Source organism: Papio anubis, chromosome 11 (assembly GCF_008728515.1).
Source record: "Papio anubis isolate 15944 chromosome 11, Panubis1.0, whole genome shotgun sequence".
Classification (NCBI taxonomy): domain Eukaryota; kingdom Metazoa; phylum Chordata; class Mammalia; order Primates; family Cercopithecidae; genus Papio; species Papio anubis.
In genome coordinates, this window is record NC_044986.1 from 108,683,985 (window position 1) to 108,698,946 (window position 14,962).

The window sequence follows — 14,962 nt, forward strand, 5'->3', positions numbered from 1 at the left end:
AATGTTGGATCAGGTCAAATCCTTTTGTGTGCTGAGATTATTATTTGTGTTTTTTTTTTATTCTGTTAATATGGTGAGCTGCCTTGATTGATTTTAAAATAAACCAAATTCCTGATATACACCTCAGTTGGTCACAGTGCTTTATCCTTTCTTCATGTTGTTGGATTCAATTCAATTATATTTTGTTGAGGATTTTTTGCATCTATCTTTATAAGAAATTCTGGCCTTTTTTTTTTTTGAATATTTTTTCCTTATTTTTGTATCAGGGTAACCCTGTTCTCATATAGTGAGTTGGGAAGTGTCTTACTCCCTTCAATTTTCTAGAAGACTTTGCCTACAATTGATATTAGTATTCCTTAAATGTTGATAAAATTCTTCAGTGAAGCCATTTGGGCCTAGTGTTTTGTTTGTTTTTTTTTTTGCAGGAAGAATTTTAATTACAAAATCAATTTTATTAATGGCTATAGGACTATTTGTTATCAATTTCTTCTTGAGTGGCCTTTGGTAGTTTGTGTCTTTCAACACATATCAATTGCATCTAAGTCACCAACTTTGGCATAAAGTTATTATACTTTTAATGTTTTAAGGATTCTTAGCACTCCATCCTCTCTCATTTCTGGTACTGGTCATTTGTATCTTCTCTCACTTTTTTCTAATCAGTGTGGCAAGAGTTTTATCAATTTTATTGATGTTTTCAAAGAACGAGTTTTTGATCGCATTGAATTTTAAAGATTTTATCAATTTCTACTCTAATCTCATTTTTTTCATTAATATTCTTTGCTTGGAAATATTATTTTCTTGTAATAATATTCCTTGCTCAGAAATATACTATGAATATAGCCCTTCTAACTTTGTTTTAATGATTCTTATCTTTTTACTTTTATTTACTTTTATTTATCTTTTTACTTTTATATTCTTATCTTTTTACTTTTAATATGTTTCATGTAGACAACATGTGGATTGGTTGATTATTATTCTCCTTCTTCTTCTTCTTCTTCTTCTTCTTCTTCTTCTTCTTCTTCTTCTTCTTCTGCTTCTGCTTCTGCTTCTTCTGCTTCTTCTGCTTCTGCTTCTGCTTCTTCCTCTTCTTCCCTTCTTCTTCCTCTTCTTCTTCCTCTTCCTCTTCTTCTTCTTCTTCATCTTCTTCTCCCAGTTTGACATTTTTTGCCTTTTAATTGGTATGCCTAGATCATTTATATTTGTTGAGATTAGTCACACAGTTGGGCCTAAATCTGCCATGTTGCTGTTTGTTCTCTACCTGTTCTTTATTCCCTTCCCTCTTTTTCTGCCTTCCTTTGGATTGAGTATTTTTATGATAACATTTTTATGATTTTGTTTGGTTTTGCTGGTTGTTTTAGGTGAAGAGTATTCATCTTTTTCTTATTGCTGTCAGTTGTCAAATGATTTATATCACTTCAATTTCCACTTCCCCGCCTCCACCTCTTTCTGGCTTTTGTTCTGTAGTTGTCATGCATTTATGGCTACATATATAACCCCACCTCAAACATTATTATAGTCACTTTAAACAATTATCTTTCAAGAAGACTTAGAAAAATAAGAAAAAGTCTTTCATATGTATTTTCATATTTTACATTCCCAGTACTCTTCATCACGTTCTGTCAATCTAGATATCAGTCTGGTTTCATTTTTCTTCTCCACTATGTCTTCAACATATATTCTATCTCATTGTTGTAGAGCCTTTGATCACTAATAGCTGGCAACTAATGAATAAGTTACTAATTGAAATAAAGTTTAAGAGTTTTCTCACTCAAAGGGATATTTGCATTTCAAATGAGAACACAAAGACTAAAGGATATTCTGTGCTTTATAAATTAATACTTAATGGTGGAATTTCACATAGGGAGAGATCTACTGGGGACTGGGATCCTGCTCAGTGCTTCTCAAACTATACCACTCTAGCTATAGATTTTTACGTCAATAAACTTCTCTCTCAACAGTTCAATCCGGGTGTTGAATATACAGTTCAAAATTATAACTTAGTATAATTATTTGGAGGAAATTTTTGTCTATACATTCCGAGGTAAATATGTGAACTTAAGAGTCTGAAAAAAATCTATTGAGTATGTATTTATGGCAAACATCTATAAAACATCTATAAAAGATATATTTATTTGTCAATTATTTCAAGCCAAGGTGCAATGTCCATAAGATATATATGTGAGTTGGTGTGTTGTCATGGTTTTTAATACTACACTTGGCTTATGATATGTGCAAGTTATAAATCCCTAAACCAGCATAATAATCATTTACAAATTTTATTTTCTCAGTGTTTTGAAATGAGTATGATTTTAATTATTTCTGCCTCATCTTGTATCAAAAAATATTTAGACTAAAGTGAGTAGATTATAAAAGTATCTTCTAAGAACACTCACATATGAGATCATTATTTTCTAATTATATTGACATTTAATTTTTAGGTATTCAGAGAACGACTACCTTCAGATTATCACAGATATACAGAGTTGTCCATGGAAACGGCAAGCAGAAGAATATGCAAATTTTAGGTAATTTTTTTCATAAATAATATGAGATTTAAAAAATGTCTTGTTCATTTGCTTTGTAGAGAAATAGGCAATATGTTATTAAAAAGAGAAGTAGAACCAACCCCAGCTGGCAATGAGGCCGACTGAATTCTAAGACCCTGTCATGAGCCACAGGGCATTCCATCTCCATTTCTTGTGTAGAAATTTGCATTATGTCACTGTTTTAATTACAGGAAATGCCAAATTCAAAAGAAAGATTTTATTATGTTTTTAAGTTATATTTTAGAAGATGTTGTGTTTTTTGGTACCACTGATATTTGATATTTATTTAGTAAATAAAATATCATAGTATTAAAGAATGTTTGGAAAACATAATAATCTATAATCCCATCACTTTAGAACAACTTTTGTTTCTTCCAGTTTTTCCTCATTCACTTTTTAACACAAGTGACATTCATGGGTGTGAGTTGCTCTAAGTAATAACCCAGAGAGGAGGTGTCACTTGACCATTATAGGGCTGTGGTTGGAGAACTTGTAGCCCATCCAGACAGAAATTAATTTTGTTGTCAAAGCAATATGCAGTGAGGGAGCATCAATACTTATCTAATAGTTCTTGCCCACCATACCTCCACATATCATAAATCAAGGTCAGTTGTCTCTGTGCTTGCTTGGTCTGGATTGTTCTGGTTTTTGTTTGAGGGAGGCTTCTTTTCTTTTTTCTCCTCCTCCTTCCTCTTCATCTTCTTCTTCTTTCTTCTTTCTCTTCTTTCCTCCTCCTCCTCCTTCTTTTTGCTCTTCCTCTTCTTCTTTTCTTCTTTCTTCTTTCCTCCTCCTCCTCCTTATTCTTTTTCTTCTCCTTCCTTCCTTCCTCCCTTCCTTCCTCCCTCCCTTCCTTTCTCCCTCCCTCCTTCCCTCCCTCTCCTCCTCCTCATTCCTCCTCCTCCTTTCTTCCTCCTCTTCCTCCTTTTTTTCCACATTCTGATTCTTTCCTGTACATACCATTCCAATTTCATCCTATGCCAAATTATTTTATCCTATTACAATCCAGAGACATGTCTTTATCTTTACTCATTATTTTCAAAGTTTACTTGAAGTATTAAACTTGTAAAAAATATTACTAAAGAGGCTTTGCTTTCCCCTATAATACTCTAAGAAATATCTGCAGTATGGTTCTCTTTTTTTATATGGGAAGGCAGCTCTTCTTGTTTGCCTTATGTAGTGGCTCTGCCTGTTCCTTCTTTAGCAGAATATGCTGGTATGATTGGACCAACTGCCTTTGATTCTGCTGCCAATGTGAGGGGGGTTCTGCTCCACCCCCAGTAGGTGAAAGAGTACCTTCCTGGTGGTGTCAAAGCTAAAAATGGGTATCTTCCCTCCACTGGGTAGACACATGGATATCATCATGACTTCCTGCAGGACATCATTAAACATCTTTCCAACCTGATATTTTAGGAAGAGAGGCTGGAAAGGGGATTCCTGTTTATTTCATTTCCAGGACGTTTTATGCCAAATCCAATCTATTTAAGACTGGATTTGAGAGGTCCTGGTGGCAGGAAGATGAGATTGAAAATTGCATAATCATAACCTAAATGATCACAGGGTCAGCAAGTGATAACAGAGTCTGATTTTCTGCATATACAGAATAGACAAGAAGAGGGAGAGATTCAGGTCGTGAGCTACTGAGGATCAATCTAAGATAATTAACTGGAAAGATAGATTTGTAATGACTGTAATGATCCAAGTAGGGAGTATAGGAGCTTTTACTTGTGGCTGTTGAGACCAAGCCTCCTGAGAGTAATGAAAATAAAACAAAGTATGCCAAACACCTGTGTGAGGACACTGGAGTGCCACCAAGGCAGGGAGAATTTAAAGGACTAAAGCCCAGAAGGTGAGGGGAACCCATCAATTTGGGCTGGTTTTTCTTATAAAGAACTTGCTGAATACAAAAGCAAAATTTGGCTGAGAGGCAGAGAAGCTGAGCAGAGCTTCCAGCAATCCCTGGAAAAAACAGTTTTCAAAAGAACTTAAGGCCAACTTTGAATCCCTGGAAAACCCAGTTTTTAAAATAACTCAAGGGGCTGGGCGCGGTGGCTCACACCTGTATTCCCAGCATCTTGGGAGGCCAAGGAGGCGGGTGGATCACCTGAGGTCAGGAGATCAAGAGCAATCTGACCAACATGGTGAAACCCCATCTCTACTAAAAATACAAAAAAAAAAGAAAAAAATTAGCCAAAAGTGGTGGCACGCACTTGTAATCCCAGCTACTCAGGAGGCTGAGGCAGGAGAATCACTTGAACCCGGGAGGCAGAGGTTGCAGATCACGCCATTGCACTCTAGCCTGGATGATATGACAGAGCAAGACTCCGTCTCAAAAAAAAAAGAACTGAAGGCCAACTTCGAATCATTTCCATTCTGAGTTAGATTTAGATCTGCCCTTAGCTTAGATGCCTGATAAGAGCAAAAGGAAATCCCCTTCTTGGGGATTCTTTTGGGGGAAGGTAACCCAAGAAAAGGCACATTTATTTATTGACTTGAATATTTATTATATTGTAATGTTCTTTTTATGGGCATATTTCTAAACTAAATTATAGAAACCCTCAACAGAAGTCTATGCAATTAAATAATAATAAACCACCTACTTTCCTAAATTTTTACCAATATAGCTAGCCAAATCTGGGGAATCTCTGGCTTGTTTATAAAGCCGGTATTATAGATATGTTCCCTGTAATTATAGATGTCAGGTAGTTAAATTATTTTTAATTTTATTTACTTCAAGTATTTTATACCAACCAAATTGAAGAACAGTAGAATGTGAGTTTTTTAAATGTGGTAATTTTTAAACAGCAATTACAAAAGTTACATTAAATTTGGAAGAATACAAACAAGTCAACATATTTTAAACTCATCTGCAACCCGATTTTTGAAACTTCCAACTGTTGACACCTAGGGATTATTTGAAAATTATAGGACTCCTGTGGTCAAATGATCTAACAATAAGAAAGCTTAAAAGTTATTTTTCTTAAATAAATATGTCACTTGCTATCAAAAAAGATAAAGTTTACTCAGCCACAAATGTTTGAGATTTACTAAGTCAGAGCACTGTAGCCTTTTTTCATGCCTGGTAGAGTGCTGGGCACAAAAAGGGCCTCAATAAAAAAAAAAAAAAAATTAAAGAAATGGATGCATGAAAGTAAACAAAAAAAGTGTAATGTTTTCTTACTGAACTCAAAGAATTTATAGTCACTTTAGAAAGATAAGAAATATAAATATGAATATTTATGATTGAATAGCAGAATGAGTGATTTAGACAAATACTGTGATATACTAATGCAAGAGCACTGTGGGATATAGTTTTGTGAAATGTTTTGTGAAAAGAGGCAGAACTTGAGCTACAGCTCTGAAGATGGCTGGAAAGGGAGGGTGAGACCAATTTGGGACTGATGAGGCCAGGAAGAAAGGCCAATAAGTTTCAAGGCCAGTTGGGATGGAGCAATGAACTTGTACTATTAGGCACACAAGGAAAAGGGGATAATTTCAGGCAGACAAGGAAGGATCTGATGCGCAGAGATCTGGTTATCAGAGTAAAGTCCACAGACATTCTGTAGATACCACGAGCCCAAGAGGAATATTGCTAGCAAAGGAATTACAAATTGAATTTATTGTTTTAGGGAAAGTATTCGGACAGCATAATGAATGAAAGCAAGTTGGAGTATTAGGAGGGAGGGTAGTGTAGAAAAATCAGAGCAGGTAGGGGCTGGCTGTAGACAAGTAACTACAGAATGGTGACCACCTACAACATCAATGGTAGTTATGAAAATATTAAGAGAGAGATGCTTCACTATGAACCCTTTGGGGATATGGCGAGATCTTGTTTATCTTTGTATCTCCAGTGCCTGTCACATAGATGGTACCCAATAAATTGCTCCATGACTGAAGACTTAGTAGGACTTGGTTACTTGTTAACTTCCAGTTCTCTCGTTGAAGGAGAAGAAAAATAAAGTCAAATGAGAAATCTTGCATCTGAAATACTCATGCTGCTACTGACAGATAGAAAAATTTCAAAGAGAAATTGGATAGAGAAGATGAAAGCATCTCGGACAGGATGTGTTTGAGCTGATTTTAGGACAACTGGATACAGAAGACCTTTTCCGTGGTCTGGGGAAAATATAAATGCTAAGAGAAAATGAATTCTCTCAAAAAAGAAAAGCAACTGCAGTTTACATCTGGCTTTTGTAAGAAATAGGGCTTCTCCAAGTCTATCTTCTCAGCAATTTTAACTTTCTTTTTGTGCTTCGGGGGGGTTCGTCCTCTTTTTACAGATTCCTAAGCTTTTACTCATTTAACACTGAGAACTTGGCAGCTTGGCGCTTGAGTCTCAAACTTCCTTCAGCTTTTACCTGGAAATATGAGAGGCTTAACTAGGAAGATTCTTAATCTGAAGTTCATGAAAGTGGTTTCCTAAAACTCTCGAAATTGTTTGTGAGATTTTGTACGTGTTTCTGGGAAAAGAATCTGTGACTTTCATCAGATTCTCAGGGAGCCTAGGACTTTCCACATGGACTAATGTATTTCTAAGGATCTTTCTGGCCCTGAGACTCTGTTTGGGATTCAATTGCCTTTTTCACTTTCCATGATGGCGTGGTTATCCCAAGCACAGGTGTGAGTCTGGCTCAGATTTACCTGAAATTTACCAGAGATTCTAAGTTTCCGCTATGAATCTGCATTTTGTGAGATACTAGTTGAATACTGCATTTTGTGAGATACTCAATTAGAGAGAGATTTAAGTAAGACTTGAAGATGTCCTGCTCTCTCTTCTTTCTTGGTATCTAATTTCTTTTAGTTGTAGTTGTACAAAGTCAACGATGTTGAGGTGTGTGCTTTTTCTGCTTTTAAAAATTTGATTGATTCTCCTATAAGAGGTCCCTACCCCCTTCCCTCCAAGGACAAGCTAATACACAGAATAATTTGTGAAAAATCTACCTGGATTTCAGTCTAAGAAATTATTGCTCTTCACAGTCTCTCCCTCTGATTTTTAGAAAAATGATGGATAATCATTTGCTTGAACGTGACACTCAGCTATTTGAAAATAACATTGAGATGCTTAAATTTAAATTAAACATGATATGAGACACCCTCTACTCCTCCTTCCCCACTTCTGCTTCACCCTTGAAGCCTCCTTTGTGAAACTCTGGAAACTTCTGGTAAGCAGGTTTTATCCCAGAAGATCAGTAGCTTCAGTAATTAGTCTTAGATTCCCTAGGTAACTTGCATGGTAATTACTGCATTAGTTTCTTGAATGGTTTTCTAACTTAAAAGAACCGTATTCATTTGCGTAACCAATTACAGAAAACTAATAGGTACACAGTAACAGTGCTTAATTTCTAGTTTACTTCCCCGCTCCCCCCCACCCCAAGAAATACACACACTATTATTTTGTTTCTTAATTTCTTTTGGAGCCACTAATACCATTTGATTTTTTTAGACATCCTCACATTTCAAAGAGATGAGTTGGAATCCAAGGTGACTGAATATTATCAATCACATATTTACTGAAAACTTAGTGGCAGGAAACAGTGCTGTTATGTCAACCCACACATTTATGACTCATGCAAATGAGATACCTTTCAAATGACTTGTAAAACAGGTATTTTGTGCCCGATTACTTTGTTACAGATAACTATTACATGGTGGCAATTTTATTAAATCTTGAATTATCCCCTCGGGTTTGATTACATTAAAATTTCTTGGAAATTATTCCTTTGTCTTTCTTGTGTTGGATATGTGAGAAAAGATTCCAGTACTGTATTTGTAAATTCATTGATATTTCTAAAATAACAGTCACTGTGTTGCTTTCATTTTTATTTTCGCTCTTTGAAGAATATAGTGTTAAACAAAATACACATGCATATCTACCACATATGTTAATTGTTTTAACTATATGACATTTACATTATTCAAACCATGCCATTTAATGATTTAACTTTGTGAAAGGACATAAATTATGAAAAGAGATGGGATAAGTTAATCAAATTTTTGCATTAGATCATAAAACTGGAAAACCACACTTAGTCTTACCACAAAGTTTTCAGTTATTTTCTGAACCATTTCTCCAAAAGCAATAGTATTGTTTGATTTTGGTAAGTGTTTTGTGAGCTTACACTTTTTCATTCAATTAACATTTATTGAACCTTATTATGTTCCAGGCATTTTGTTCTGTGAGACAAAGTTCTTGGAGAAAACCAAAAATCATCTCTGCTAGGGGCTTCTTTTGAGAATACAAGACTAAGTTCATTTTTCTGAGCCACTATTCTCCTCTAAATGTTTGCTGTTTACAATTCATACAGGGTGACTACATTGACAGCTGAAAGCAATACATATTTTGTTTTTTTTTTTTAATTTAAGAAGATGTATACTTTATGATAGGTGATTTGGGTCAGTTGTCAGATTGAAAAAGGTTTTTTCTTTGTTTCCTCTGCATCGAGACCATTTTTCATCATTAATATACTGTCATATCATCTTCTATTTGTCATTGCCATACAGCGTGCCTGTGCATTTAGAAAAAGCAACAAAAACCACACCATGTCATTACTTCTGCCGTATTTAATAACAGAAGCTAGCTCTTGCACATTTAGGGATTAGCTCCTCTCCTTGGTCTTCAGAATATAAACCTTGCCATCAAAGTGTATAGAACTCACATGGCGTTCACTGGTCCTCTAAATTCTATTTCAAAATTTATCTCCCAAGTTGTACTCAGTATTACCTATATATTTTTATGTTCACATATCAAATAAGCTCCCTTTTAGGCTGCCTTGTGTTTCAAATTCTCTTTTCCTTATATAACATTGCTTGCCATGTCTTCACTGATACATTACATTGTTTACATTGGTACAATATCCCAGCAGACAGATCTTTCTCCAGTGTTTTAACATTATTCCTTCACTTATAAGTTTCTATTTCAATTGCCTTTCTATCCTTTGCTTTAATCATCATATTCTTTTATATTTCATTTCACCTTGTGTTAGTTCTGACATTCTACTCACATATGTCAGCTGATCTTTTATAAGCTTAACAATATCAATGTACACATTAGCTGTTAAGCGAAAAACTTAGACATCTGAGTTGCTGATTGAATTTGGACTTTTTGAAGAGTTTTACTTATTATTCTTTTAAATTTAAATGTTTATTTTTAATTGATGAATATTGTATCTATGGAATAAAATATGGTGTTTAGATATATGCATACATTGTGGAATAATTATATCAGGCTAATTAACATATCCATCAGCTCACATGCTTAGCATTTTTTTTTATAGTGAGAACTTTTAAAATCTACTCTTTTAGCAATTTTGAAATATGCAATACATTATTAGGAACTATGGTCACCCTGCTGTGCAATAGATCTTGAAAAATGTATTCTTTCTGCCCAACTGAAACTTTGTATCCTTTGACCATCATCTCATTTCCCTTGCCTCCCAGTCTCTTGTAACCACCATTCTACTCTGTACTTCTCTAAGTTCAACTTTCTTAGATTCCACGTGTAAGTGAGATCATGCAGTATTTGTCTTTCTGTGCCTAGCTTAGTTCACTTAGCATAATGTCCTCCAGGTTTATTCTTGGTGTCTGCAAATGACAGAATTTCCTCATTTTTTAAGGCTGTATACTATTCCACTGTGTGTGTGTGTGTGTGTGTGTGTGTGTATATATATATATATACACACACATATATATACACACACATATATATATATATGCATTCAACCATTGATGGACACTTAGGCTGATTCTACATCTTGGCTATTGTGAATCATGCTGCAGGAAACATGGGAATGTAGACACCTTTTTGACATATTGATTTCGTTTCCTTTGGGTATTTATTCATTTTCTTTCTTTAGCTGTCATGTTACGTGGGGCCCTAGGAGTTTGGGTTTCATCTAATATGTGATGGTGGAAGAATGTAACGTAAAATGAAGGCTAAATACACATGTCCTGGTTACAGTACTAACAATTTTTTTTTACTTTTATTCTGGAAGAAATTTAACCGCCCCGCCCCCCGCCATTTAACAAATGAAGAGGTAAAGGTTCAGAGAGTTTAGGTGAATTTTCCAAGGTGTCATCACTAGTAAATGAAGGAACTGGATAGCTAATCTTGGAATTCTCAATATCCATTGACCACTCTGCCATATCATGTCAAAAATGATTAGTGCAGTGGACTTGTACAGGATAGATAGGACAGGTGGCCTCTCCTGCACTGGGCCAGGTGTGAAGTGATGAAGACTTGGACTGCGAAGCCTAGTAAAGCAATTAGAAGAGAGATGCTGGGGTGGGAGCAGGGAACACTCAGCAGTTCCAGGGAAAGGGAAAAGTGGCAAGATGATGACATGAGGCTTCTCCAGTTGTTGAAGTCTCATAATATTCTTGGCTTTTCTGAACACAATGTCTTCCATTTTGCATCTCACTAGATTCATTAAGGGGCAATCACTGATGTCTGACTTTCCGATTCTAAATGTGTAGGTCATGCCACCTTCCCAGTTTTTTTAGGGAGTCAGGAGTTTGAAGATCAAACTCTACTCTGAGATTAGTGTCCCGGATTAACCTGAACCAGGGCTAACTATAAGTGCCACTATCTTATCTGTCAGTGTGATGTCAGCCGGATGATCACACAGACTACAGGCAGCTGCCCTCTAGGTTGCTGGGATTTTTCCCAATGTACCAAGTGGCTAGTTCAAGAGACAACTCTGTTTTAACGGAGGTATAGATGTGCTGCTAAATAAAAAGGTGGTGTCTATTTGAAGCTCTTAATTTTCTTCCAATCTATTAGGGCTGAAATGGTATGTTTTCCTGCCTTTAGAATCCCTGAATCACTGGATTTCTTAGATCATTTTTGTTTTGTTTTGTTTTGTTTTGTTGCGATGGGGTCTCACTATGTGGCCCAGGCTGGTCTTGAACTCCAGGGCTCAAACGATCCTCCTGCCTCAGCCTCCTGAGTAGCTGGGGCTAGATCATTGTTTTCTTAATAACACAAACTACTCCTTTAGTTTGAAGCAAGCATTCATCGTGAGCCAGTTGATTGTAAAATCACAGTATGTCAGCATGCCATCTCGATTTTATTTTTTGTTTCATTTCTTAAACACTCAAAGATGCTTTGTCCTCCTCTACACAGCCAAATCCTGGAAGGAGTTGTCCATACCCACTCTCTCATAGTACCTTCTACTTAATCCATGACCTTCAAACTGGTCACCATGAACCATGGTGAATCCTTCTCATCTACTTCTTGCCCAGTAACTGGAGGGACCATGGACTTCGGTCACATCACTCCAACAACTTCCACCCCTGCCCCAACCAGTTTAGAACCAGTTATCCCCTCCTCTGGGAAGCCTTCCCTGGACAACCTGATTAAGTCATTGCTGCCATACTATCCTGAAATTCACCTTCATTACACTAGCCGCAGTTAATAAATTTTCATTTGTGTGTGTGTGTGTGTGTGTGTGTGTGTGTGTGTTTAATTTACAGGCCTGGTTAATCTGAGCCATGTGTTTTATGGAGTGTATCAGGAGGAACAAAGGATCTTTCTAGGTGGTTCAGAAAATAGGTCAAGACTCACTATAGGAACTAGGAGTTGGAAAGGGTTGAGGAGTACAGTCTGGTTTCTAGGCTCAGCTTTAAGTTGACTCCATGTGTCTTGTTTGTTTCAGGTGTTTTATTATTGATGTTTCTTGTTTGTTATCCCTAATCTTTCATTTTCTTTTAAATTTGGTCTCCCCTGTAAGTGAATGAATTCGTACTAGAACATCTTAAAGGCACCATTTTACCTTTGCTGCTGGTTATTGATGGCAACATCTTTATTCTTATTAGGCTAAGCCACTTTTCCCAGCCAGTGTCTTTATCAGTAAAATGGAGACAATACATACCTCTGTGAGTTTTTATGAACATTCAACATGTCAAATGCTCAGTACAGAGGCTGTTACATATTAGAATTTCAGCACATCGTAGCTATTGTGATTATTTCCATTTTAATTTTTCTGGCTTACAATTCATATTTTACTAACTAGTTTAAACTCTTGGTATCTGCAATAAATACAGCAAGTCTATGATGGAGCAGTAGCGCTATAATAGTTTCTGTTCCAGTCCTCTGCCTAAGGGGATGTGTAAACATTTATAAACCCCAGTCTTGCTTTTGTGATCGTTTCATATGCATCACCACGCGCTTGGTAAGGTCCAACCCTTCCTGTTCAGTTCCTTCCGTTCGAACTTTCTTTGGTATTTTCATGATGGAAAGTAGGTCACACGGAGCAGAAAGTATTAAACTTCAACTTTCTAGGTTATCATCTTTCTGTGCATTATTTTCTATAGAAACGGACTTACTTTTATATGGACTGTCTGCGGCTTGTCCCTCCCTTTCAAGATGGCCGGTCAAACCACGGGCTCTCAGGTCTAATCAGGAATCGCTCTGAATTCCCTGAAAATTAATCAGCTCGAGTATAGGCAGAGCCAAGAGTTACGCTTCCTGCCCTGTCCCCAGATTACTTAGCCCTTGCCTAGGGCTAAATAAGGGCTGACAACCCAGGGTAGGAAGGGATCATTCTTATTTGAGATTCTGCTGGGTGAAGCCTAAGGGCAAAGATGAAAAGTTAGGATTTGGAAGGGAGCCAGAAGCCAAAAGCAGTTCCCAGAGGCCAGGCAAAAACAGAAACTGAGTGCAGGGCTGAAGCCAAAGAGCAGAAGATGATGAATTCCACAGTGAACCGTGGGAGCTGTCCTGGAACAACGCCTGAGATGTGCGCTGGCTTACGGCCCCTTTAGGTATGTGAACCCGGCTCATTTAATGACCATGAGCAGAAATGACCTGCCTCCCTGTTTCTCCACCTGTGCAAGACACAGTTTCCCAGTCAGAGCACAGATGAAGCTCCTTGAAATACACGTGCATTGCTGGTCCTTGCTGAAGCCTACAGTTAGGACTTGGTCTGGTAAATTGAAGTTCATGAAATAAGATCTTTTATAAAAGACGGTGGCGTAAATACAAAATATACTGTGAACATTTCCCTTAAGAAATTAGCACGTTGGTGTAATTACACATAAGACTGATACAGCATTATAATTACAAAAATGTTTTCATAGGATTCAGTGTTAATTCAGGCTCTCAATATGTTGCCAGACAACGTCTGCAAAGAAAAAACAACAACAAAAAAGTTTCCTACTCTTCCCTTTTCCTTCCCTAAAAAATCTAACTAAATAAAAGTTTATAATCCGTCAACAAAACTTGGTTTCTTTACATTCTCTTCTTCACACATGGAACAATAATGGCAGTGACCTAGATTTTTTTTTGTCTGCAAACTAAACTATATTCTGAAATCTTAACATTAATCATAACTGTTGATTTTGTATTTTTAGAACTTGCATTTTTCACACTTACAATCGGCTTTAATTTCTTTTTTTTTTTTCTTTTGAGACGGAGTCTCACCCTGCCGCCCAGGCTGGAGTGCAGTGGTGCGGTCTTGCCTCACTGCAACTTCCTCCTCCCGGGTTCAAGCGATTCTCCTGCCTCAGCCTCCCGAGTAGCTGGGACTACAGGTGCCCGCCACCACGCCCGGCTAATTTTTTGTATTTCTAGTAGAGATGGGGTTTCGCTGTGTTAGCCAGGATGGTCTCAATCTCCTGACCTCGTGATCTACCCACTTCGGCAGGCATGGGACACCCATGCAATTAGAGCTCTGGGGGGTCCTTGCAAGTCACTTCTGTCACAGTTTTATGCTCATTGCAAACGGCACCTGAAGGCGGCCGCATGGGTGCACCCCTCACCTCTTTCCAATGATTTCACAGTCCCACTTTTTCACAATCTGACTCCGGTTCTGCAACGTGATCCCATTTTTTTTTCTTTACAAGTCTTAGCATGAATTAAAACCACAACAGGTCACCACCTTCATTATTAACCTATCGTGGTCCTCTCCCCTCTCTTACACTACTCTGTGTGTCAGAAAAAGCACCATCCTTCTCCCAGTGGCCTGAATCAGAAACCCCTGCGTGACCCCCGCTGTCTTCTTCAGTGCCCGTTTCTAGTCCGTCGCCAAACTTTTGCTAAAGTCTTACACCCTAAATATGTTTTAAACCTATCTTCTCTTTGCAATCTCACCACCCATCTCTGGTCTGGGTTACTTGGATAGCTAATTGTCTGTGTCTACTTGGTTAGGCTCTAGTACCGTTATTTAATCAAATGCTAATCAAAGTGTTGCTGTGAGGTATTTGGTAGATGTGTACAATCAACTGACATTAAATAAAGGCGCTTACCATTGTTAATGTGGGTGGGTCTCATCTGAATCAATTAAAGCCCTTACAAGCAAAAACTGAGGTGTCCCAGAGAAGAGGTAGTTCGACTTCAAGATTGCAGAATCAACTCCTGCCTGGATGTGCAACCTGCAAGCTTACCCTACAGATTTTAGATGTGTTAGCCGTTGCAATTGTGT

General features: G+C 37.2%; 1 protein-coding gene across 1 annotated transcript in view; it reads left to right on the forward strand.

Moving 5' to 3' along the window:
* Positions 1–14,962, forward strand: part of ST8SIA6 (ST8 alpha-N-acetyl-neuraminide alpha-2,8-sialyltransferase 6) — a 135,485-nt gene that overhangs the window by 92,734 nt on the left and 27,789 nt on the right. Inside the window, exon 4 of the mRNA XM_031652469.1 lies at positions 2,439–2,525. Within this exon, the coding sequence (XP_031508329.1) occupies positions 2,439–2,525 (87 nt within the window). The remainder of the gene's footprint in view (positions 1–2,438; positions 2,526–14,962) is intronic.